Source organism: Amblyraja radiata, chromosome 8 (genome assembly GCF_010909765.2).
Source record: "Amblyraja radiata isolate CabotCenter1 chromosome 8, sAmbRad1.1.pri, whole genome shotgun sequence".
Classification (NCBI taxonomy): domain Eukaryota; kingdom Metazoa; phylum Chordata; class Chondrichthyes; order Rajiformes; family Rajidae; genus Amblyraja; species Amblyraja radiata.
Window position 1 is genome coordinate 58,332,003 of NC_045963.1, and position 26,012 is coordinate 58,358,014.

The 26,012-nt window shown below is 44.1% G+C and overlaps 1 protein-coding gene across 1 annotated transcript in view; it reads right to left on the minus strand.

The window, feature by feature from the left end:
* The window catches only part of nmbr (neuromedin B receptor), a 29,808-nt gene extending 4,923 nt beyond the window's left edge, over positions 1-24,885 (minus strand). Inside the window, exons 1-2 of the mRNA XM_033026392.1 lie at positions 24,482-24,885; positions 4,629-4,977 (exon numbers count right to left, since the gene is read on the minus strand). Of these exons, the coding sequence (XP_032882283.1) occupies positions 4,629-4,977; positions 24,482-24,885 (753 nt within the window). The remainder of the gene's footprint in view (positions 1-4,628; positions 4,978-24,481) is intronic.
* Positions 24,886-26,012: the final 1,127 nt, after the last annotated feature.

Sequence of the window (26,012 nt, forward strand, 5' to 3'; positions counted from 1 at the left end):
GGCGGGTGAGGCAGCATCTATGGAGCGAAGGAATAGATGATGTTTCGGGTCGAGACCCTTCCTCAGACTGATGTGGGGGTGGGGTGGGTGAGCGGGAAGAAGAAAGGGAGAGGCGGAGACAGTGGGCTGTGGGAGAGCTGGGAAGGGGATGGGAAGGAGGGAGAAAGCAAGGACTACCTGAAATTGGAGAAGTCAATGTTCATACCGCTGGGGTGTAAACTACCCAAGCGAAATATGAGGTGCTGCTCCTCCAATTTGCGGTGGGACTCACTCTGGACGTGGAGGTGGCCCAGGACAGAATTCTAGGGTATGTTCATATCAAGAAGGAGGAGGTGTTGGATCAAATTATGAGCAGCACAAATAGAGCAGATAGTCAAAGCTTTTGTTTTCCCGAGATGGAAATGCTAAATACTGGAGCCATGGTTTTAAGGTGAAAGGAGGAAATTTTAAAGAAGATTTACGAGGCAAGTTTTTTTGCAGAGATTGGTGGGTGCCTGAACCTACTGCCAGAGGAGGCGAAGGAAGCAGAGAAAATAGCGACATTTAGATATACACTTGAACAGGCAGGGAATGGTGGCATATGGATCATGTGCAGGTAGAAGGGATTAAGTTAATTTTCCATCATGCTCGGCATAGACATGTCGGGCCGAAAGGCCTAATCCTGTGCAGTACTGTTCCATGGTCATAAAAAGTTGTACAGACCAATTTTATATTTCCACATTTTTCAAACTGCATTAATTCTCAAGTGGCTGTGATGAGATTTAATCTCAGGCCTCTAGATTATTAGCCCAGCTTTCACTATTGTATCTATGGTAACAGCACTCTTCAGCTATGCACACATCATGTAAATAACACTTACAGTTCAGAAGATGAACCTGCAATAAGCCATTTTGCCTGTGTCCAACCATGGGAGGGAACTTAACATTGGAGTTTCTTAACGGCTGTTTAAATCACTTTCAGGATGTAACTAAGTAACTACGTGCAGCCACATCTTGTAGAAATTGTCCATTTGATTCATTCTACAGATGAGTGTAAATCAGAAGAGGGCCTGGCAAAGGAAATAATCTGGATGATGGAATTGATGGCTTTGTGGCCATGTTTGTGGGTGAATTGTTGGGGACATGCTGAACTTCCTAACGCTTCAATAGAAGTGGAAGCGTTGGCATGGTTTCTTGGCCATAGCTTCAATATGGCTGGTCCAGGATAAATTGTGGGTTATATTTATTCCCGGGAAGTTTTGGAAAAGGACTGTTCCAAGTAGCCACTGAAAAGATAGCCAAGAGGTGAAAAAGAGACAAAAGGATGTCAAATACGAAGAGGAGGAGTGACAAAACCAGAGGGAGGGATATTGGTGAAAAAGAATGGGGGGAGGGAAAGAAGGAAGATAAAAGGGAATTGGGGGAGGTGGGAGAGGTGGGTGAGTGTACGGTGGAGGGGAAACGACAAGATGGCAGGGGTGGTTGGAAAAATGTGTGCAGACTTGTTGGCATGAAGTGGGGGAGAGATTGAGAAGGGGGTTATTACTTGAAATAGGAGAATTCAATGTTCATACCATTATGTTTTAGGCTACCCAAGCAGAATATGAGGTGCTGTTCTTCCAAATCACAACTTCCCCTCATCTGTATCCTATCACTTGCAAGATTTTTACCACCCTCACCTCTCTTTTCCAGCTTTCTTCCCCCTACATCAGTCTATAGAAGGGACCCAAACCAAAACATCACCTGCTCATTATCTTCACAGATGCTGCCTGATTCGCTGAGTTCCTCTGGGTTTTTTTCCTCAAGATTCCAGCTTCTGCAGTCTCTTGTATCTTTGTTCAGGTTAAGAACAAATCAGATAGGCAGATGAGAGTGTTTGTGGTGGGGCCCAGTTGGATCTTTGATGCAGAAAGAAGAAGAGGGCTTTACGGTCTTTCTGTGGAGGGACAAAGGTGTATGAAGACCGGGCATTCACAGTGAAGATGAGGTGCCAGGGGCCAGGGAGTCAAAAGGTGTCAACATAGTGAAGGACAGGACAAGGTGTCCCAGATAAAGGTAGGAAGGGACTGACATGGGGTCATAAGTCTCATAAGTGATAGGGCTAGTATTAGGCCATTTGGCTCATCAAGTCTACTCTGCCATTCAATCATGGCTGATCTATCTCACCCTACTAACCCCATTCTCCTGCCTTCTTCCCATAACCTCAGACACCTGTACTAATCAAGAATCTATCTATCTCTGCCTTAAAAATATCCACTGACTTGGCCTCCACATCCTTCTGTTGCAAAGAATTCCACAGATTCACCACCCTCTGACTAAAGAAATTTCTCCTCATCTCCTTCCTATAAGAACGTCCTTTAATTCTGAGGCTATGAGTGTCGAAATCTCGACCCGAACTAACACTCAAAGAATTGTTACTTTGCACTTTCACAATTGTCATGATTCATGTTAAAAGCACTTTTGTAATTGTCATATAAAGGAGGGAACTGTTGATGTCTGTTTAAACCAACGATAGACACTAAAAGCTGGAGTAAATCAGCGGGTCAGAGCATCTCTGGAGAAAAGAAATAGGCTCGACCAGAAATGTCACTTATTCCTTTTCTCCAGAGGTGCTGCCTGACGCGCTGAGTTACTACAGCTTTTTGGGTCTATCTTTGGCAATTGCCATACTCTTCTACAGGTGACAGGAAGAAAGATTAAGGGACAATTTAACTGAGGTGTATAATGAGAGGTTGAACATTACATCCCGACCACAGGTCCTGTCTGCAGATAGTTTGTACGTTCTCCCTGTGACTATGTGAGATTCCTCTGGTTGTTCCAGTTTCCACCCACATTACATAGACATGTGGGTTGATAGGTTAATCTTTAGACTTTGGAGATATGGACACAGACCCTTCAGCCCACCGGGTCTATGCCGACCAGCGATCACCCCATATACCAGCACTATCCAACACACTTGGGACAATTTACAATTTCACGGAAGCCAATTAACTTTCAAACTTGTACATCAATGGAGTGTGGGAGGAAAATGGAGCACCCAGAGAAAACCCATGCAGTCACAGGGAGAACGTACAAACTCTGTATAGACGGCACCCGTAGTCAGGATTGAACCCGGGTATCTGGTGCTATGAGGCAGCACCTCTACCGCTGCCCAACTGTGCCGCCCCATGGCCAATGTAAACTGCCCCTTGTTTGCAGGTGATTGGTAGAATCTGGGGGGAGTTGGTGAGAATCTGCGGAGAATAAAAAATGTGGTTAATGTAGGATGAGTGTAAATGGATGGTTGATGGTCAGCCCAGCCTCGATGGGCCAAAGGGCCTGTTTCATTGCTGTATCTTTATAACATTTTATTGCCTTGTCTTCCAGAAAGCAGTTGAAGAATGAGTTTGATGATGAGGACACAGCCTCAGGCTGTTGACGGGGATGACTTTGAATGCAGCGGCACTTTGCTTGCACTGTGAGCAGGTTACGCAGTTTGACGTCCCACCGGTGCTGTGAGTGACTGTTCACTTATGATCAGCTCAGCTGAGCTATCAACCATGCTGTCGTGCAGGACTCTTCTGGGAGCAAGAAAGATAGTGGGTTGCATTGCTAGCTTCGTAATATCTCGCTGTTGATTGAAGAGGGATTGTTTTCCGTTCCTCACATTCACTTTTGTGGAGTGCAAATGTTGGAATCAAAAGTAATTAAAAAAAGTTATATACTCAATAGACTCAGTGTGCTCAATCACAATTGCATTCTTGGACTTTTGAAAATTGCCTCATTTTATGCAATGCAACAACACAATCAATATTTATCTATATCCTCATGAGATGCTGCCTGACCCGCTGACTTATCCCAGCACTTTGTGGGGTTTTTTGCAAGTGACAAGCATTTCAGTTCTGCGTTATTGGTGGATTTTCTCAGGTGTTTGCCGAGTGCCGAACCCATCCTTCACTAATAGACCGCCATTACATTAATTTGTTGGAATATTTTATTTCAATATGGAAGATGCAATGGGTTCAACTTGAAAGAGTACAAAGGCCAGTTTTTCCTTGTGGTTAGCTTTAGTTAAAACTGATCTTGAAAGATATGATTTAAATGGCTTGACATTATTGGGGGGGGGGGGGGGAGACGAATGAGGATAACATAAATTTGCTTCTTCTTTTTTGTGATCCAATGGTTCTTTGAGGTCAAGGGCGACTTGCTTGCACTCTTGTTTTGTGGGTTCTGAGGTGACTGATGTGGTCAAGGAAATCACTGTTAGAGAACAAGCGTTCAGAGAACTCACCTCAGTTTAGTTTTAGGATACAGCATGGAAACAGACTCTTCAGCCCTGTAGTTCCTTCCTGCACAGTTTAGATGGGCATATTGGACGGCATGGATGAGCTGGGCTGAAGGGTCTGTTTCCCTGTTGCATGACTGTGATTCATTGCCACACCCCTAACAACACCTCCCAACCTTTACGTTCATTCAGCCCTATAATCCTCCAACTATCTGCACTTCTCTAACTCTGGATTCTCATGTATCCTTGAATTTAACCATTCGGCCATTCCTTCAGCGCCCGAGGCCCTGCCCCAGAAAGTCTCTGCTTCTCTTTCAAGGAGCTCCTTAAAACATAGCACACAGCTACTGCCTGCAATACCTGCTCTTGGTCTGTATGTGGCTTACCTGCCGCTTGGCGTGTTCGCTGCTTTCTCCGGGCATGTTGTGCGCGCTCTTGATCAGGGTGCGGGCGATGTGCAGGTAGTAGATGCTGATGATAGTGAGGGGGATGAGATAGTAGACCAGAAATATCAGAACGGAGTGGATCTTGGGGTGCAGCTTGTCGGAGAGTGGGTAAGGCACACAGGCGCTGAAGCTCATGTTGTTGCCGTTGTGGTGTTGTACCACCTGTGAGTACACGGCCTCCGGGATGGCAAGGACCACAGAGATCAGCCATATTGTGACTGCCTTCAGGCAGGTGTGGAGGACAGCACTGGACTCCTGGATGTCCATGGGGTTCACAATGGCTTTGTACCTGCAGCAACAAGAAAGGAACACAACATCTTCAGGGCTGTCTCCCACTTAGGATCAGGCCACATCTGGTCAGGTCACATTATAGAACCATCACTCCACCTTCCCATTTACCCCCCCCCCCCCCCCTCTCATCGCTTGATTATCAAATATGTATCTACCTCCGCATTAAATTCAAAGACTCTGCATTTACTTCTAATTTCAGGAAGAGTGTTCCAAAGTTCACAATCCTCTTCGAGGAAATATTTCACAAGGGTAAAAGAGTCAGCAAGAGATACAGCATGGAAACATGCCGTTCCGCCAAGTCCATGGCAACCATCAATCACCCATTTACGCTCATCCCACATACATCCTATTTATTTTATTCTCCCCACATTCTCTTCAACTCCGCACAGATTCCACCACTCACCTACACACTTGGAGGGAATTTGCAGCGGTCAAGGAACTTATTAACTCATGTGATTTTGAGATGTGAGAGCAAACCAGAACATTCCATACAATAACTGGGAGAAGGTGCAAACTCCACATGCATAACACCAGAGGTTACGATCGAACCTGGTTCGCTGGAGCTGTGAGGCGGCAGTATTAACCACTGCACCATTACACCACTGCAGAAAAGGATATAACCTCCCCACATATACTCTGCCAAGAACTCTTAAGATTTTATATGCTTGAGACAATTGCCCACTCACTCTGAGCTTTTATGGCACAGAAACTAATTAATTCTGATGCTCTCTCCCTCTGGTTCTCCTCCCATTCTTCCAGACCTCATCAATCTATTCCTTTCTACCTTAGCTCCATATTCATCTGAAATCTATTTGCGCTGTTCAGACACAGAAACATTTGGAAAACAGCCAAGGAGCATCAATTATTTTCTCATTGTCTCTTCTCTCCTCACCCATCGGGCAGAAGAAGCAAAAGCTTGAAAGCACAGATTGAAGAAAGCTTCTTCCACCCTCTTTTCAGACTGTTGAACGACCTCTCATATACTTCATCAAAGTCCTTGCACATTTCTTAACTTGCATTTTCTCTGCAGCCACAGCACTACATTCTGCATTTTAGTTTTTTTTTGTTTTAGAGATACAGCGCGGAAACAGACCCTTCGGCCCACCGAGTCCATGCTGACCAACGTTTCCCGCACATTAACACTATCCTACACATACTTGAGACAATTTTACACATACACCAAGCCAATTAACCTACATGTATGTCTTTGGAGTGTGGGAGGAAACCGAAGATCTCGGAGAAAACCCACGCGGTCACGAGGAGAACGTACAAACTCCGTGCAGACAGCACCTGTAGTCGGAATCGAACCCGGGTCTCCAGCACTGTAAGGCAGCAACTCTACCGCTGCGCCACCGTGACCGCCCTTATTCTGCACTCGGTTTATTTTCCCTTTTGAACAACATGTTGTACACATGTGTGGTTTGATCCGCTGTATAGCAAGCTCTGCAATATAGGGTTTTCAAAAGACAAAGTAAAACTGGACTGAAGAGTTAGACCTCAGTGGAGGCAAGGTTTCGTAACTAAATTGGGCTTTCTCATACCTGATGTATGGTCTCCTAATACCTGATGTTTGGTCTCCTAATCTGAGGAAAGACATTCTTGCCATAGAGGGAGTACAGAGAAGGTTCACCAGACTGATGCCTGGGATGTCAGGACTTTCATATGAAGAAAGACTGGATAGACTCGGTTTGTACTCGCTAGAATTTAGAAGATTGAGGGGGGATCTTATAGAAACGTACAAAATTCTTAAGGGGTTGGACAGGCTAGATGCAGGAAGATTGTTCCCGATGTTGGGGAAGTCCAGAACAAGGGGTCACAGTTTAAGGATAAAGGGGAAATCTTTTAGGACCGAGATGAGGAAAACTTTTTTCACACAGAGAGTGGTGAATCTGTGGAATTCTCTCCCGCAGAAGGTAGTTGAGGCCAGTTCATTGGCTATATTTAAGAGGGAGTTAGATGTGGCCCTTGTGGCTAAAGGGATCAGGGGGTATGGAGTGAAGGCAGGTACAGGATACTGAGTTGGATGATCAGCCATGATCATATTGAATGGGAAAGGGCCTCGAAGGGCCGAATGGCCTACTCCTGCACCTATTTTCTATGTTTCTATGTTTCTATTATTTGCTAAATCATTTTTTTCTGAGAATTTCAAACTATATTCTTTATTCTTTATTCTTAACCCCGGCATTCTCTCTCTCTCTCTCTCCATCCATCCCCCACCCAAGTCACACCAGCTTCTCATTTTTACCCAACAAACACCTAACAATGGCATGTTTCCTTTATCATCATTACATTTTTGCATATCTTTCATTCATCGTTCTATATCTCTCTACATCATCGTCTATATCTCTTGTTTCCTTTTCTCGTGACTTTCAATCTGAAGAAGGGTCTTGACCCAAAACGTCACCCATTCATTCTCTCCAGAGATGCTGCCTGTTCCATTGAATTATTCCAGCTTTTTGTACCTATCTTCTTTATTCAAGTACAAAAAGAAAGCCATTACAAGAGCTAGCTGCAGGTTTATTTCTTTCTTGTAGGTTTCCACGATAACTTGGGATCTGGTTTAGCTCTCAAGAACACGAGGACATAGACACTAACCTTTGTGCAGTGAAGGCCAAAATGTCGTTTGTCTTCTTAATTACTTGTTAAACCTGCCTGCTAACCTTTTGTAATGCATGCATTAGAGCTCCTTGATCTCTCTGTAGACTTCACTCACATGCAGTTTCTCCCCACTTATTAATCTGCCTTTTAATTTCTCCAACCACAATATGTGGCTTCATATTTCCCACATGGCACCATATTGGCCAGCCTTTTGCTCACTCACCCAATCTACCTATATATCCCATTGTAAAACCACAGTATCCTTATCACAACATTACCTTCCATCTGTTTTTACATCATCAACAAAATTTGAAAAACGTATTTGCAGGTACAATGAATTAGTGAACAATTGCAGGCAAATGATTGATCTCTCTAGTGCTCCAGTAGTTACTTATTTCCAATCTAAAAAGGACTAAGACATTTGGACAGGAACATGATATGAAAGGATATGGACCAAACGCAGTCAAATGGGACTGGCTTAGATCTTGGTTGGCATGGAAGAGTTGGGCTAAAGGGCCTGTTTCCATGATGTATGACTCTATGACTCTATGACCTATTTATTTCAACTTACAATTTTCTACATGACAGTCAGTTTTTAATCCACTCTAACACACTTCCTCGAATACCCTGGGATTTTAATTTGTGCACCAGGCTCCTATGTGGCACATTATCAAATGCCTTTTGAAAATCTAAATAAACTACATCTACGGGTTCTCCACTATCAACTCTCCCTGCCCCATCCTCAAAGAGTTTGCAGTTTCTTGTCTCTGCTTTCTGTCTTCTGACATCTGTCTTAGCTTGTTTGCTCAGTCCACCTGTGACAACTCTTCCCTCATTCCATTATAATTGCCCGTATTTAAAATGAAGACACTGCTTATGGATTTATGGTGTTCATTCTCATACTGCATATGAAATTTTATTATATTGAGGTCACGTTCTCATGAGGATCATCAACTGGAAGATTCCTTATTAATCGTCCCTCATTATATAAGATCAAATTTATGAAAGGCCGTTGCGGGATGGCTCTACAAAGTACCGCTCTAAAAAGCAATCCCTGATGCATTCCATAAATTATTTTTCTGCGACATGCTTGTCGGTTTGATTCATCTAATCAATTTGTAGATTTGTAGCTCATGATAATTTCAGTTTCCTTAAGACATGCCCTTGATATCTCCCCGTTAATGTTCTGACCTTGCACCATTCAAGTACCTTTCTCAAATCATAATAAGCCATGCCAAGTAGTTTGCTCTTACCCATACTAAAATAAGCACTTTCCAATTTGTCACACCTATTTCCCTTTTGTAAATCTGTCAACTTTGTCCAATTCTACAATTATCCTCCGAAAGCCACTTTACTACTTTCTACATTCTAACCATTTCTCTTCCACTGATATCAAGCCAAATATTCTGTTCTCTGTCTTTCACCTTCCTCAATATGTGGGAGTTGCAAAGGTCACCTTCAATCTATGGGAACTGTCCTGAAATCTATGGAATTTTGGAAAATGGCAACAAACTCCTGACCTCACCATCATCCATGATCTCTGCCATAGAAGGCAGTGGAGGTCAATTCACTGGATGAAGAATTTCAAGAGAGAGTTAGATTTAGCTCTTAGGGCTAATGGAATCAAGGGATATGGGGAAAAAGCAGGAACGGGGTACTGATTTTAGATGATCAGCCATGATCATATTGGTGGTGCTGGTTCGAAGGGCCGAATGGCCTACTCCTGCACCCATTTTTCTATGTTTCTATCTTCTATGTTTCTATGAATGGCGGTGCTGCCTCGAAAGGCTGAATGGCCTACTCCTGCACCTATTTTCTATCTTTCTATGTTTCTAGACCTTTGCTAAATTCAGAAAGATTTGCTACTTTCCCTGGCAATATTATGCATCCTTTCATTTCACTTGTTAACCATAATTGGACAATTCCCAGCTGTAGTTGTGGTTGCCTCATATGCAGGAAATGGATGGATATAGATTATATGCAGGTAGATGATATTAGTTCATCTTGGTATCATGTTCAGCCCATTCTTTGTGGTGCTGTTCCATGTTCTATGTTCTATTTTTCCTGCAATGCTAAAGAGCCTTAAAGATATATTGCAAATTATTCATTAATTCTGTAAATGCTCACCATTGTTATTTCACTGTCACACCTTTTGATATAGTTTCCTAATCTGCAACTCATACATACCTTCATGGGTTGTTTTGTTCAGAATTTATCTCGGCTTCAAACTGAAATAAATCACTTTCAATAGTTATGTATAATTCTATCATGCAATGATCGCTCCTCTTTAATACTCTTTAACTATTTGGCTATTATTGCATTCTTTCTCGATGGATTGCCCCAATCATTATGTAGATTCAGCATGCATACATTGGACTGAAGGGCCTGTTGCCATGAATGAATGAATGAATCTCTTTATTGTCATTGCACATGGTACAACAAAATTTAAAAGTCAATCCAACAGTGCGACTCACAAGAACAATTTTAAATATATAAGAAAAGGTAAAAATATATACATATAAAAAAATTACAGAATAATTTTTGCCACTAATTTGCCATTATGAGGTATTCGGTGTTGTACAGTTATATAGTAGTGCAAATGGTTAAGTACATTCAGGATGTTTTTAAGGTGCTTGTGAGTAAGAACCATTCAGTTGAATGTGAGTGTTATTTCTTATTTTGCATTGTTAAGTTCACGTATGGCTATGGGGTAGAAGCTGTCTCTGAGTCTGTTTGTGCGAGTTTTGAAAGACCTGTACCGTCTGCCAGAGGGCAGCAGGTGGAACAGGTTGTGTCCAGGGTGGGAAGGGTCCTTCAGGATGTTGGCTGCCCTGCCAAGGCAGCGAGAGCTGAAGATGTCCTTCAGGGAGGGCAGTGGGCAGCCAGTGATTTTTTGTACGGTGTTGATGACCCTTTGAAGGGCTCTCCTGTCCGCTGCAGAGCAGCTGGCATACCATGTGGTTATACAGTACGCCAGCACACTCTCGATGGAGCAGCGGTAGAAGGACACCAGCAGCTTCTCCTCCAGGTTGTTTTTCCTGAGGATCCTCAGAAAGTAGAGTCGCTGCTGGGCCTTCTTGACTGCTGTGGTGGTGTTTGTAGTCCAGGAGAGATCCACCGTAATTTGTGTGCCCAGGAATCTGAAGTCTGAGACCCTTTCCACACAGTCCCCATTGATGAATAGGGGTTTGGGGGCTGCACTGTTCTTACGGAAGTCTATGATAATTTCCTTTGTTTTGCTGTATGAATGTTCCACTTATATTTTATATTGTGCATGTGCAAAGATGCTGCCTAAACTTCTGAATGTTACTGGCATTGTATGTTTATACCTGCTCTGCCATGCCTGCCTTGGTATAGCTGCTATAATATGTGTTTCCACAATGACAACTGGATATAACATGTGATAAAGTAGAGAACACTACTTGTATAATGTGGACTGAATTAGTTATACTGCAATTTTGATTGGGAATTAAAGAAACACTTAAAAGTTACTATAAAAGTTGACAAGGAAGAAAAAAAGCTGTCTTGGTAAAAACATGTCAATTTAACCTCCCTGTAGTAATCAGGCACCAGTGACTTTTCAGAACATAATTTCACCCAATGTGGCCTTTGAAACTGACAGTCACTTCTATTGACATTTTTAATGAAATTCTGTTAAACAATGTAATATACAGCCTTTAGTATTTTTAGTCACAAAAATAAAAAATAAACTTATTGCTATTGAAAAATTCTTTATTCTGAAAATCTTGCAGGGAAAAATATTGTTGGTATTGAATGTCTGAAACTCTCCTTTCCTTAACTTCTTAACCCCCAATGACACAATTGTTTTGGAAAGTGATTGTGTGAGATGCAAGGTCTCTTAGGAACACTTTGTTACAGCATAATATTCTGTATAATAAGATTTTCATTAAAATCACCCTCATTGTTCTAAACTCCAATCTATGCAGATCTAATTTGTTTTGGGTCATGCAATTCTCTTATCCCCGGGATTAGCCTAATTAATCTCTTCCGAACTGCCTCCTCTTTTAAATAAGGAGACCAGAACTGTACACATTACTTTAAGTGCGGTGTTAACAGTACCCTGTACAATTGTAACAAGGCTTTTCCATTTTTAAACACCTATGCATAAAGACCAACAAACCATTTGCCTTTTTGTTAGAAAGATTAATCGAGAACTTACCGTTTGAAGCTGCTCCTGCGGTCCTTCTGCCTCTTTAGAGCCTTGTTGGAGCTTACTGTGCAGATCGTGTTGCCAGTTTCTTCCAGCCTGGATCGACAGGCAACCAGAAGCTCGCCACGTGGTGCCAGCTCAGTAGGTAACTGGCAGATGTGGGGGAGGTGAGTGCAACGGAAGCCTTTGCCCACTGTAACTGAAATCCACTATATGGAGGTCTGTTATTGTGAGGGTTTATTGTGTGTACACACCATTGTCGAGGGAAATGACTTAGAGGGCAATTAAAGGAAAAATGGAGACTTCAAGTTTCGCTTCAAGAGGCTTTAATGCATGATATCGTGGAGAGTTGGCGGCAGTTAATAACTGCTCACCAGTTCTCTGTCTTTGCAGCAGAATTAGCCGACAGTTATACAGTGCAGCAAACAACTTTTACAATTTATACGAAAACTACTTCGTCCTTGGCTATATGTTGTGTTGTTATTACTATCTACTGCAGGGGTCGGCAACCTTGTTCTGTATAGTAGCCAGGACCCATGTCTGTGAGCGGATGGCGGGCCACATCTATCGCCATAGTTAATAAATAATTAATGATTTAAATCTTTTTATTTGAATTTCACAGCAATTAGCATACATACAATGATAACAGACAGTGACAGTCAAGGCATAATTGTGCAACAGTATGTAAGCGACCCTCAAAGCCCTTACCCTTACCCACCTTCAACCCACCCGAATCAGGTCGGAACCAAACGGGGACAAACAACACTCACATACTTACACATCCACACAAATATGGTAAGATAAACGAAACAAAAAGTACTACAAAATAAAAAAATAAAAATAAAAATAAATTTAAAAAAAAAGGGGGTCACTAATAACAGTAAATAAGTAAGTAATTAAATAAATAAGTGTGGGGAGGGGAGGGGGGGGGGGTTAAGGGGAGAGCAGCTGCAGTAGAGCAGTACAATGGTGGAGAGCACTCAGTCCTCTTCCGAGTCCGGGGACAAGTTGAGAGAGTTAACAAGTTCCAAGAAAGGGTTCCATGTATCTAGGAATGTCTTGGTAGAGCCTTTGAGAGAGAACCTAAGTTTTTCAAGCTTTAAATTGTAAAGCACCTCCTTAATCCAGCGGGTGTGTGTCGGGGGACAGGTGAGCCTCCAGTTAAGCAAGATCAGTCTCCGGGCTAACAAGGTTGTAAAAGCTAGAACCCGTTTCACCGCAACAGAGAGGTTGGTGTTGGGAGGGGTACCGAAAATGGCTGACAGTGGGTTTGGAGGAATAGTCTGGCCGTAGGCTCTGCTTATCAAGTCGAAAGCACTCCTCCAAAAGGCTGCTAGCTTAGGGCAAGACCAAAACATATGGCTATGGATGGCAGGAGATTGATTACATCTGTTGCAGGTGTCCCTAACAGCGGGGTAAATTCTAGATAATCTTGCATTTGTGTAGTGGACTTTGTGAAGGACTTTGCATTGGATTAGGCCATGACGGGCACATATGGAGGAAGAATGGACCAAATCCAAGGCAGAGTCCCATTGCTGGTCTGTTAGTTTCGTATTCAGCTCACCCTCCCACGCAGCTTTTAATGAGGTATGAGGTTTCAATATAACCGACCCTAACAAGTTATACAAAACAGAGATGCATTTCTTCCGGTTGGGATCTAGAGCTAAGATGGTATCGGCCAGGGTTTCAGGGGGGCGATTTTGGGAAATGGGGGAATGTCTTCTTCACAAAATCCCTAATCTGGAAAAAACGAAAAAGGTGGGAGTTTGGGAGGCTGTAGTTGGACGAGAGCTCCGCAAAAGACGAAAAGATGCCATCCTTGTATAGGTTTTTGATACTACTGATACCGTTGCTATGCCAGGTTTTGAATGCGTGGTCTGTACTTGAAGGTTTAAAGATATGGTTTTTAAGCAGTGGGGTCAAGATGGAAGGGCCTTGTAAACCAAAGTTTTTCCTGAGTTGACTCCATATCTTGAGCGAGAGGGACGCAATTGGGCCTGCACCCACAGATGTTATAGGAAGGGGGAGTTGGGAGCATAGGACAGACCGCAACGGGAGATGTGAACTCGCCTTTTCCATGTGTACCCAGTTCGGTAGGTGGTCGCAATCATCATTCATCCAATACAGGAGTTTTTGCAAGTTAGCTGCCCAATGGTATCGCCTAAAGTCAGGAAGTGCCAAACCGCCGTCACTCTTAGGAGACTGCAGTATCGCCTTTCGGATTCTAGCCGGTTTGCTACCCCATAAAAATTTAGATATTGTCCTTTCTAATTTATCAAAAAAAGATTTAGTGATAAGTATAGGGACGTGCTGGAAAAGATACAGGAATTTGGGTAGGACGACCATCTTGACCAGATTTATCCGACCCACGAGGGATAGTGGTAAAACTGACCAGCGGTCAAAATCTCTTTCAGCTTTCTCAACCAGAGGCAGAAAGTTTGTGCGGAACATATCAGATAAGGGTGTTGTGATAAAGACGCCGAGCTAGCGAAACCCGTCCTCTGCCCATTTGAATGAGGTTAAAGAGCGAGGGAGCTGCTTAGCCAATGAGTTAATCGGTAATAGCTCACTCTTTTGGCAGTTAAGTTTATAACCAGAATACGCGCCAAACCGTTCTAAAATATTCGTAATCACAGGGAGAGAGCTAACTGGGTTTGAGATGTACAGGAGCAGGTCATCCGCATACAATCAGACTTTATGAGTTGTGTCGAACCATGTAATACCTTTAAAGCCCTTCTCTGAGCGTAACCAGACCGCCAAGGATTCTATCGCGACAGCAAACAGAAGTGGTGATAACGGGCAACCCTGCCTGGTACCTCTCTGAAGGGGGAAGTGGGGCGACAGTGTGCCGTTTGTTTGTACTGAGGCCACCGGGGACGAGTATAATAGACTGACCCAAAGAATAAAACTGTTACCGAGGCCAAACCTGTCCATCGCCTCATATAGGTACCTCCACTCGACCCTGTCGAAAGCTTTTTCGGCGTCGAGGGAGACCACTATCTCCGGGGTCTCACTACTCAGTGAATGGATGATGTTAAGGAGATGCCTAGTATTGTGGGAAGACTGTCGGCCTGGTATGAACCCTGTTTGGTCTAACGAGATAATAGAGGGCATCACTCGTTGAAGACGGAGCACAAGGGCTTTAGAGAGGATTTTGAGGTCCACATTCAGGAGTGAAATTGGTCTATAGCTACTACAAAGCAGGGGATCTTTCTCCTTTCTAAGAATTAGGGAGATAGTAGCCCACGACAAGGTGGGCGGTAGGCGACGATGTATAAACGCCTCATTGTACATATCTCTCAGGACTGGTGCGAGGAGAGCAGAGAAAGCTTTGTAATATTCTACAGTGAAGCCGTCGGGGCCGGGTGACTTTCCGCTTTGCAGCGATGTGATGGCTGCTTGGACCTCAGTGACAGTTATGGGACCACCCAAGTCTCTCGTGGCTTCATCATCAATTCGGGAAAACGTCATACTACTGAGCATGTCACCTGCAGTGGGAGGACAATCGGAAGCGTATAGTTCAGCGTAGAATTTAACAAATGCTTCATTAATTCTAAGAGGATCAGTATGAATCTCCCCTAAGCTGGATCTAATGGCTGGAATTAGCCGTGAAGTCGCCTCGGTTCTGGCCTGATGGGCCAAAAGCTTCCCAGCTTTATCCCCAGATTCAAAAAAAGTGTTGCCTAGATTTAAGCAGTCGTAGCTTAGCTTTATTAGTAGACGTGAGGTCAAAGTCTGTTTGTAACCTAAGGCGTTCTCTATAAAGGTTAGGGTCTGGGTCAGATGCATATTTGTCATCAATGTCCTTTATTTTTTGTAACAGGTCTGCCGTTTGGGACGTCTCGGTTCTTTTCAGGTTGGAGACAAAAGAGATAAGTTGGCCCCTAATATAGGCTTTTGAAGCTTCCCAGAGTATACCTCTTTCTATGTCCGGCGAGTCATTCAGCTCAAAATATAAGGTGATTTGGGAGTGCAAGAATAGCATGTAGTGAGCCTCTGCTAATAATGAGGAATTGAACCTCCACTGTTTAAAGGGGTTAGTTCGTTTACGAAAGTGGAGATCGAGGGAGGTTGCAGCGTGATCTGATATTACGATGCTATGATACTCGCTGGATTTGATTTTGGAGAGCAGTCTGTTATCTAAGGGAAAGAAGTCTATACGGGTATAGGTATGGTGCACGTGGAAAAAAAATGAAAATAATTTAGTCGTGGGGAATGTAAATCTCCATGGGTCTGTGAGCCCAAGTTATTTGGCGAAAGCATGCAGAGTCTTACCTGATTCAGTTAAAGTAGAGGCTTTGTTCGAAGATCTGTCCAGTATAGGGTCTTGGACCAGATTAAAATCTCCACCCACAATGACGTGGTGATTTTCAATATTTGGGAGAGATGTAAAAAATTTGGTTACAAATGAGCTGTCATCCCAGTTGGGACCGTAAATGCTGGCCAATATGACAGGTGTGTCTTGCAGTTTGCCAGACACCATGACAAAGCGGCCAGCAGGATCCTCCACAGTTTTCTGTGGTTCGAACATAACGTTCTTACGAATCAGGATAGCGGTACCCCTAGCCCTATCATTAAATTTCGAGTGAAATAAGTGGCTAATCCAGCCTCTCTTAAGCCGTGTTACCTCTCTGTTATGAAGGTGGGTCTCTTGAATAAAAAATATATCGCCTTTGAGCTGTTGCAAGTGGGCCAAGATCCTGTCAGTCTTGGTAGGACTTCCCACCCCCCTCACGTTCCACGAGACAAATCTAAGAGTGTCGTTTGTGTTGGCCATACTTAGCTATATCCAAGCGAGTGGGCAGAGCGTTGTAGTACTGCAAGTCGAAACGGAAGAGCGCATCGAAACCAGCTGCCGAGAGTGGGGATGTGGGGGGGGGGGGAGGATTGATAAAATAAAAAAAAATAAAAAAGATACATACACACGTATACACACAACAAACAAGTGGGACACATATCACTTAACCATCTTTCAAACCTGAGTCCCCGGACCTGAGATCCCCCATGTCCCAACTGAACCTTGAGTGCCCATTGCACCAAGGTGCGTTGTCCTCGCATCCGCATGGAGATATCCGATCTTAACTCCCAATATTTCCAACTAATGATAGTTTTTTTTTAAAATAGCAACAAAAATGTAACAAAAAGACAATTACCCCCACGACAAACTACAAGTAAAGTTCAACACTGTGGCCGGAGAGGAATTCTTCACCCGCCCCGCTGATGCTTCGCATTTCTCCAGCCCGCCCGCTGCTGGGCTCCCAAGGAAACCGCTCAAGCACCGCCTCGCTGAAGCCGCTCTCAGCCCGCTTCAGTTTCATACATGCCCAAGAGGGGGGGGGGGGGGGGGGGGGGGGGGGGCGCTTTCCCTCCGGGTGGTCGGGAGGATGGAAGAGGGGGTGGAGGAAAGGTAGGGATGGAGAGAGAGTGAGTCGACAGGTGTTGTGATATGGAATTGGCTGTGTGCGTGTGAGAACTACTCTCGGATAAGTGTTGTGTGTGTTTTGTGTTACGCCTGTATCATTGAGTGATACCGTGTGGAAACAGGCCCCTCGGCCCAACTTTCCCACACCGACCAACAATGTCCGAGCAACACTATTCCCACTTGTCTGAGCTTGGTCCATATCCCTCCAAACCTCTCCTATGCATGTACATGTCTAACTGTTTCTCAAACGATGGGATAGTCCCAGCCTCAACTACCTTCTCTTGGACCATGACTCTCTGACTATTATTCTAATCACAGTCACAGCAGAACCCAGCAACTCATCAACCACCTAAACCCAGTTGAAGAAAGAATGGAAGGTACACAAAAATGCTGGAGAAACTCAGCGGGTGCAGCAGCATCTATGGAGCGAAGGAAATAGGTGACGTTTCGGGCCGAAACCCTTCTTCAGAAGAATGTGTGAGTTTCATTGATCGTGGACACTGAAGGTGGATATCCGTAGGGAAGGGATTAGCAAATCAACAGAGAAAGGCAGGCACACACTGCAGCTACAACGCAAACATGCCCTAACCAATGCTGGTATAAGTAAACCAAAAACAGCACAATAAAAGTACAGATAGATTAGTGATTGTATCTGCCAGAGATCCATTCACACACCACTGCATGAACTGATTAAGAAATCATTGGGAATACAAGTGAAACCTCTCATTTGCCAGCTTGATGTTCTGCCCTCTGTACAAGAAGCCAACGGCTGCATTAAGATAACATACAAGTTACAGTACTAAGGCAGGTCCATCATGTCCATGCTGCTTTAGACTTCACTCAGGCCAAGCCTCTCCCTTCCTTTCACCATTTATTCCTCGTGCGATGTCTACCTTCCGCACAAATGAAGCAAAAAAAACACCACATGAAAATGTTGAGGGTTTTTTTACACTTTTTTACATTGATCACAGGAAATATATTGCCCAACCTGCAATCAGATTAAGGTTACAGTTCATCAGGCCAAAAGAGGGGATGGTGGGTGGTATGGTGGCACAGCAGTAGAGTTGCTACCTTACGGGTATCCTGACTACTGGTGCTGTCTGTACGGAGTTTGTATGTTCTCCCTGTGACCTGCGTGGGTTTTCTCCGGGTGCTCTGGTTTCCTCCCACATTCCAAAGATGTACAGGCTGGTAGGCTAATTGGCTTGGTAAAATTGTAAATAGTCCCTTGTATGTGTAGGATAGTGTTATGGCACGGAGATCTGGGCATGGAACCGGTAGGCCAAAGAGTCTGTTTCTGCGCTGAATCTCTAAACTAATCTAAAAGAGACCTATCTGGTCAATAAAATTAACTGAGCTTCTCCATTATATCAACCATTTACATCCAAACAGTGTTAGATGTTCTAGGGAGACTGCTGTGGCTCACAGCAACCTACACTGAGCATTAAGCAGCGGTGTTCCCAATAGCAACCATATTCCAGTGTGTGTGTGTAAAACTGATTTGATTACTGGAACTGGGTTCATGACAGCTTGATTCAGCTTAGCCATGTTGACTGTTTGCTATTGCTAGAAGACGTCCTTGCTAGTGTCAATGTTCACATTCACAGTTGAGGAGAGTGAGGAGTCATTTTCGACCTTATGTGGATTTCCTCTCGAATGAAGAGAATTGAAATGAAACTCAATTGGGAGGGAAAACAGGTGGGAGGGAAACCAGTAATAATTTCCTATCACGTGAAGCTGACCATTGACCCCCTAAGGGTACAAGCACATGGTTGCATTTGATAGACACAAAATGCTGGAGTAACTCAGCGGGACAGGCAGCATCTCTGTGTAGAAGATTGCATTTGAGTTGACCCCAGCTGCGATGTGATTCCTCATGGAGGGCATGAGTTAGAACGAGAGGTTGGACAAACCTGAATTGTTTCATCTCTGAAGCATCGAAGGTTGAGGGCTGCTCTGATAGAATATAGTATATAAATTATGAGAAGCATAGATAGTGTAGACAGTCAGAACCTTTCTCCCAGAGTGGAAATGCAGCCAAAAACATGCTAGAGAAATGATGTTGATGAAAGTAACAATCCCCCTCTTTTTACTGTATGTATTAAATATATGTATAAAGTGGGAGAGGAAAGTTTTAAATGGGACCAGAGGGGCATGTTTTTCACCCAGAGTGTGGTGGCCTTATGGGGCAAGCTGTTAAGACGGGTACAATTACAATGTTTAAAATACTTCTGGACGTGTTCATGGAGAGATAATGTTTAAAGCGATATAGGCCAACGCAGCGAGCAAACGCGATAATTCCCGATATTTTCGATCTTTATATCTGCACGGCCAACAACTTCTGCTGTTATTGCCCCTTCAGCGCTCTCTTGTCTTTACCTTCGTTTTTCTTTATCTTCTGGACTCTAAAGTAAGATAGCTGTGCCTCACGGTCACCCCGACTGGCACAGTTATTTACAGCTCAAAAACTAACCGTTTTCGCGGTTTTTAACAGGTTTGAAAGTACGCGTTTCTAGCATCAATAACGTACTGGAAGTGACGTTTGTACCCCAGTTAAATTTTGCGGTCACGTGGGTGAGGATCTATGATCCAGTGACCTTTCGTGAAATCACCCTATAGCCCCACAGCTCTGGGAATCTAACACGGGCTTAGTGCCCGGAGACCTTCTTGCGTTCCTGTGTAGCAGAATCGCGCCTGTTCTGTAGAACTAATGAACACGTGAAATAATCTTATTTTTGAGCAATGCTGATAGCCCAGAGCAAGGAAAGGATCTCTGCCTTCTTGCGCCATCGTCAGGACATGCTATCAGATAGTTGTTTGAAATTCACAACTAAATGATCGGCTGCCTATTACGTAAACTAGCAGTTGGCTGAGGAGAGGCACACTGGCACTTCATGCAAGAGAGAACTTCATGCAGGTTGACTAACCCATCTTGTAGGTTATGAGGGCAGAAGGCTGGAGCGCCTGGTTCGGGAATATATATTGGAAACATTTGGCGGGTCAAGCAACACCCGTGGAAGGAATGGACAGGCGGCATTTCGTATCGGCAACAGACTGGCTTCGGAAGGAGAATGCCGACCAAAAACGTCGCCTGTCCATTTCCCGCCACAGATGCCGCCTGGACTGCTGAGCTCATCCGGCACTTTGTAATTTGTTCACGATTCCAGCATCTGTCTCTGTGACCACTGACCTGTATGTCTCTGGTTAGAGATTATGCCTCTTCCCCACTTTTCCTCAGAGTCTTTCTATCCTCGATGCCCTGTATCTATCGCACTCACCTCCCCAAACGTCTCTGCATGCTGCAACAATTCCCCATGCACACATATACTCAGGTACATTATTCTTCATCTGTGATGGACCCGCGACACTCACATGGGACTCCGTTGTATTGACTCTGTTTCTAATGAGTCATGATTTCAAATGAAACTAACGACAGCCATCATTGTTTATTTAAAATGTGTTAGAAGGAACTGAAGATGCTGGTTTAAACCGAAGATAGACGCGATAAGCTGGAGTAACCCCTGTCCCACTTAGGAAACCTGAATGGAAACCTCTGGAGACTTTGCGCCCCACCCAAGGTTTCCGTGCGGTTCCCGGAGATTTTTGTCAGTCTCCCTACCTACTTCCACTACCTGCAACCTCAGGCAACCACCTACAACCTCCGGGAACCGCACGGAAACCTTGGGAGGGTGCGCAAAGTCTCCAGAGGTTTCAATTCAGGTTTCCTAAGTGGGACAGGGCAGCATCTCTGGTCGAGTCCCATCTTCGACCCGAAACGTCACCCATTCCATCTCTCCAGAGATGTTGACTGTCCCGCTGAGTTACTCCAGCTTTTTGTATCTATCATTGTTTATTTATAAGCATGAAACCAAATTTAGCTAAGCATCGATGCACATTAAAACACAAAATACCAGGTTTCCGTCGACACAGTAAGCAGTGCAAAAAACATTTCACTCAGGCCCTCTCTTCAGACTCCTTTGGCCAGTGCAAAGTTTCCATAGTGACAGCACCGCCACAAAGCGAACGCAGCAGGAACATTGGCGATAAAACACAAATTGCTGGACGAACTCAGCGGGTCAGGCAACATCCGAGGAGGGAATGGACATCCGAAGAAGGACATGTCTATTCCTTCCACAGATACTGCGTGGCCCGCTGAGTTCTCCCAGCACTTTCTGTTTTGCTCACAATTCCAGCATCTGCAGTACCGTATAAAATAAATTAAGAGTTTCTTTATCACTATCGTCATCTGAACGCGTGGTAAATGCCAGCCAGCCTCTCATTTTTTAAACTAATGTAGACTAATTTAGTATTTAAATATGGTATGTTTAAGATTATCTTTCGATCATAATCTGATTGTCGATTCCCGCTTTTTCTTTCATTTTTTGTACATGATTCAAATGATTGTGTTTAAGCAACAATGACGATCTTCAAGGTTGATTGCATAAGGGATCAGGTATCCCGTGGCGCATTGTCTTCATGTTTCAGCAATTTACCTTCAACAATGTAATGCGTGAGGTCTGCTCGCTTATTACAATCAATCATGAATCTATATTTCCAAATGCCACTTTGTTCACCAGCTTGGAGTGATTACATTATGAAAATGTCATTTCCAAAGGATAAAAATCAAACCAGTTGATTATTCCACATCAATGATTATCTGCTTTAATTTTGACCACAGATGTTCATCATCAGAGAGTCCTGACTCGTTATCGCTATGACAGACACGTGTAATGGAAAAGGTTAAATACTACCAATTACTGTAATGCGAAATGTTGAAGTACTGCCCTTTCATGTTTGCCAGTGTTGCACTAATCATATCATACAAATTGTTTGAGAGCCTTCTCTCCCAAGGGACCACATCACAGCGGGAAACTTCAGAACCCCTCTCTGTCATCTACGAGGTTCTTGCTGTAATAGTGAGACCATCGCTCTAAATGCACTCCTTGCACTCCAGCAAAAATGTTGACATTGCTTCATCCTTCAAAAGGACGGTATCTGTCTGACAATCTCTTGCTTATATCCTTTCCTTTAATTTTAATTATGAGCCCGCGGGTGTAACAATTTTCTGATTTTTTAATACATGCAGTTTTATTCTCATAATCCTGAACAAATTATAACTTTTATTTGAATGTCTAGACGGGTGAATGGGCCAGACGGGAAGACGTTGATTGATAAATGGAGCGGACGGACATACAGATGGATGAGTAGATAAAGATAGCGTTGCCTAGTTCAGTAGATGGATAATTGATAGATTCCCAGAGATTACACTGGTAAATAAATGAGGGGTCAGGTTAGATAGAGAGAGAGTGAAGGGGGGGAGTATGTAGGTAGGTAGTTGGTAGGTAGGCAGATAGGTAATTACTGCAGATGCTGGTTCTAAATCGAAGGTAGACACAAAATGCTGGCGTTACTCAGCGGGACAGGCAGCATCTCTGGAGACAAGGAATGGGTGACGTTTCGGGTCGAGACCTTTCTTCAGACTGATGTCAGGGGAGTGGGCGGGACAGAGATAGAATGTAGTCGGAGACTGTAAGACAGCAAATTTGCAGATACTCAAAGCTGGATGGCAGTGTGAACTGTGAGGAGGATGCTATGAGAATGCAAGGTGACTTGGACAGGTTGGGTGAGAGGGAAGATGCATGGTAGATGCAGTTTAATGTGGATAAATGTGAGGTTATCCACTTTGGTAGCAAAAGCAGGAAGGCAGGTTACTATCTAAATTGTGTCAAGTTGGGAAAAGGGGAAGTACAACGGGATCTGGGGGTCCTTGTTCATCAGTCAATGAAAGTAAGCATGCAGGTACAGCAGACAGCGAAGAAAGCGAATGGCATGTTGGCCTTTATAACAAGAGGAGTTGAGTATAGGAGCAAATAGGTCCTTCTACAGTTGTATATGGCCCTAGTGAGACCACACCTGGAGTATTGTGTGCAGCTTTTGGTCCCCTAATTTGAGGAAGGATATTCTTGATATTAAGGTAGTGCAACGTAGGATTACAAGGTTAATTCCCGGGTTGGCGGGACTGTCATATGCTGAAAGAATGAAGTGGCTGGGCTTGTATACTCTGAAGTTTAGAAGGATGAGAGGGGATCTTATTGAAACATATAAGATTATTAAGGGATTGGACACGCTAGAGGCAGGAAACATGTTCCCAATGTTGGAGGAGTCCAGAACCAGGGGCCACAGTTTAAGAATAAGGGGTAAGTCATTTAGAACAGAGATGAGGAAACACTTTTTCACACAGAGAGTTGTGAGTCTGTGGAATTCTCTGCCTCAGAGGGCGGTGGAGGCCGGTTCTCTGGATACTTTCAAGAGAGAGCTGGATAGGGCTCTTAAAGATAGCAGAGTCAGGGGATATGGGGAGAAGGCAGGAACGAGATACTGATTGGGGATGATCAGCCATGATCACATTGACTAGCGGTGCTGGCTCGAAGGGCCGAATGGCCTACTCCTGCACCTATTGTCTATTGTCTATTGTCTATTATTTTGTCGAAGACTGGTGGGAGAACTGGGAAGGGGAAGGGATGGAGAGAGAGGAGAAGCACGGGCTGAAGTAGGTAGGTAGGTAGGCAGTCAGTCAGGCAGGCAGGCAGGTAGGTAGGTAGGTAGGTAGATAGGTAGGTAGATAGGTAGGTAGGTAGGTAGGTAGGTAGGTAGGTAGGTAGGTCAGAACATGAATAATCTCTCTAAATGATCCATATCCCTTTATTCCCTGCACGACCACGTGCTAAACTAATAGCCTCTTGAACACCACTATTGTATCTGCCTCCACCACCACCACCCTTGGCAATGCTTTCTAGGCCCTGACTGCTCTGTGTAAAAATACTTGCCCCGCTCATCTCCATTGCGCATGCCTCTCGCACATTATAGCCCTCGCCCTTTAATTTTGGACATTTCCACTTCGATGAAAAGGGTTCTGACTGTCCTTGAGATGTCTGAAAGGCGCCCATTAAATAAAATTTATTATTATTATTATTACCCTATCTATGTCTCTCGTGATTCTATTGATTTTTTTTTATAATGTCTGCCCTCAGCCTCCGACTTCCCAGTGAAAACAATCCATCTAACATTTGCCTGTAGTTGAAACCCTCTAATCCAGGCAGCATTTTGGTAAAGCCCCACTGTATCCTCTGAAAAGCCCCCACACAACGTTTCTGTAATGGTCGCGCAGAACGGCACTCAGTACTCCATATATATATATATATATATCATCAGTAAAAATCCCTTAGAGCTGCATCATGATAGACGGACGGACAGACTGTCATTTATATAAATCACAACACAGCTGCCCCGCACTTACAACTTTCCACCTACCTGTCGGCGCTGAGGGCGGTTAGTGTGAACACGGACACTCCCACCGATGTGAGCTGGATAAGGGGGATGAGTTTACAAGCGACTGTGCCGAAGACCCATTCCTCGAAAAAGTACCTCGCAGCGTCCACTGGAACGCAGGTCACCAAGAGAAGCAGGTCGCCGGCCGCCAAGCTGGAAATGAAAATGTTGGGTACACTTCGCATGGCGCTGTTGGACACAAATACCTTAACCAAAGCGATGTTCCCCAGCAAGCCCACGGTGATGATCAACAGGTAAATGGGTGCGACGAAGCACCTAATCGCGAGAAATACAGCGTCAAGATAGACAGTCTCCTCGGTAAAGTTGTTCTGAATGGACTTGTCCGGGGTGAGGAGACTGTTGTTGGAGTCTAGTACGCTCGCCATGGTAAGAAGGTCTCCTCAACCTTCCGAGGGAAATAAAATTAGTTCTCTCCACAATGTCTTGAAATACCTAGCTAACTCGCTCCGTACTCGGTCAGTGTGGTGGAGATTCGTGATATCCGCACACTTGGTCTAGATCTCCCACTCTGAGCACTGCAACCTGCCGGTAGAGAAAGAAATGCAAGAGGAGCGGAGTTTAACGCACAAATTGGTGGGTAGTTCGAATATTTTCAATGTAATAAAATTATAACATTTTGAAATATTATTTATAATGGGTGTACAGTGACACGTTAATAACGCCTCATCAGATGCAGCAGTTTCCACATCTGTTTAGGGTTGAACCGCAGATGTTTAAACCGAAGACAGACACAGAAGGCTAGAGTAACTCATCGGGTCAGGCAGCATCTCTGGAGAAAATGAATAGCTGATGTTTCGGGTCGAGACCCTTCTTCGGACTGAGAGTCAAGGGAAAGGGGGACGAGAGATATAGAGGGTACTTAGGAGAAATGAATGGAAGATCTGCAATAAATGGAAGATCTTGCTCACGCTGTTCTCAGGTCGGGAAGCTGTCCTGTACTTGTGGTGCTGGATCTTGCACACGCTGTTCTCAGGTCGGGAAGCTGTCCTGTACTTGTGGTGCTGCAATTGTCCGTTGTCACATTTTCGACATTGGGTGGGTTTCAGTCAAAGGGAAGGGAGCTGTCCTTGACTCGCGGTGCTGAAGTCGCGAAGATCAGCAAGAAAGTATTTTTCAGTTTTCCGATATTTAATATTTCTCTCCGGTCCCTTCTGTTTCACTCTTTCTTTCTTTCTTGCCCTCTCTCTCTCTCTCTCCCTCTTTTCACTCTCTTTCTCCGTCTCTCTTACGGGTTCGCCATCGCTCGACTTTCTCACTTTCACACTCAGGCTCTTTCCTCCACAGTACACGTCTCCTGCCTTTAATGTTCTTGATCTTGCACAGTGTCTATCTGCAACTTCCCTCTCTCTTATTTTGCTCTCTCTCCCCCTTTCTCTCTCTCTCTCTCTCTAGACAATTTATATCAATCAATTCGATAAAGGCACAGGGTTTGCCCGCTTCTGGCATAACAGAGTGCTCGTTTTCTCAAGGGTCGACTTTATTTAAAGACATG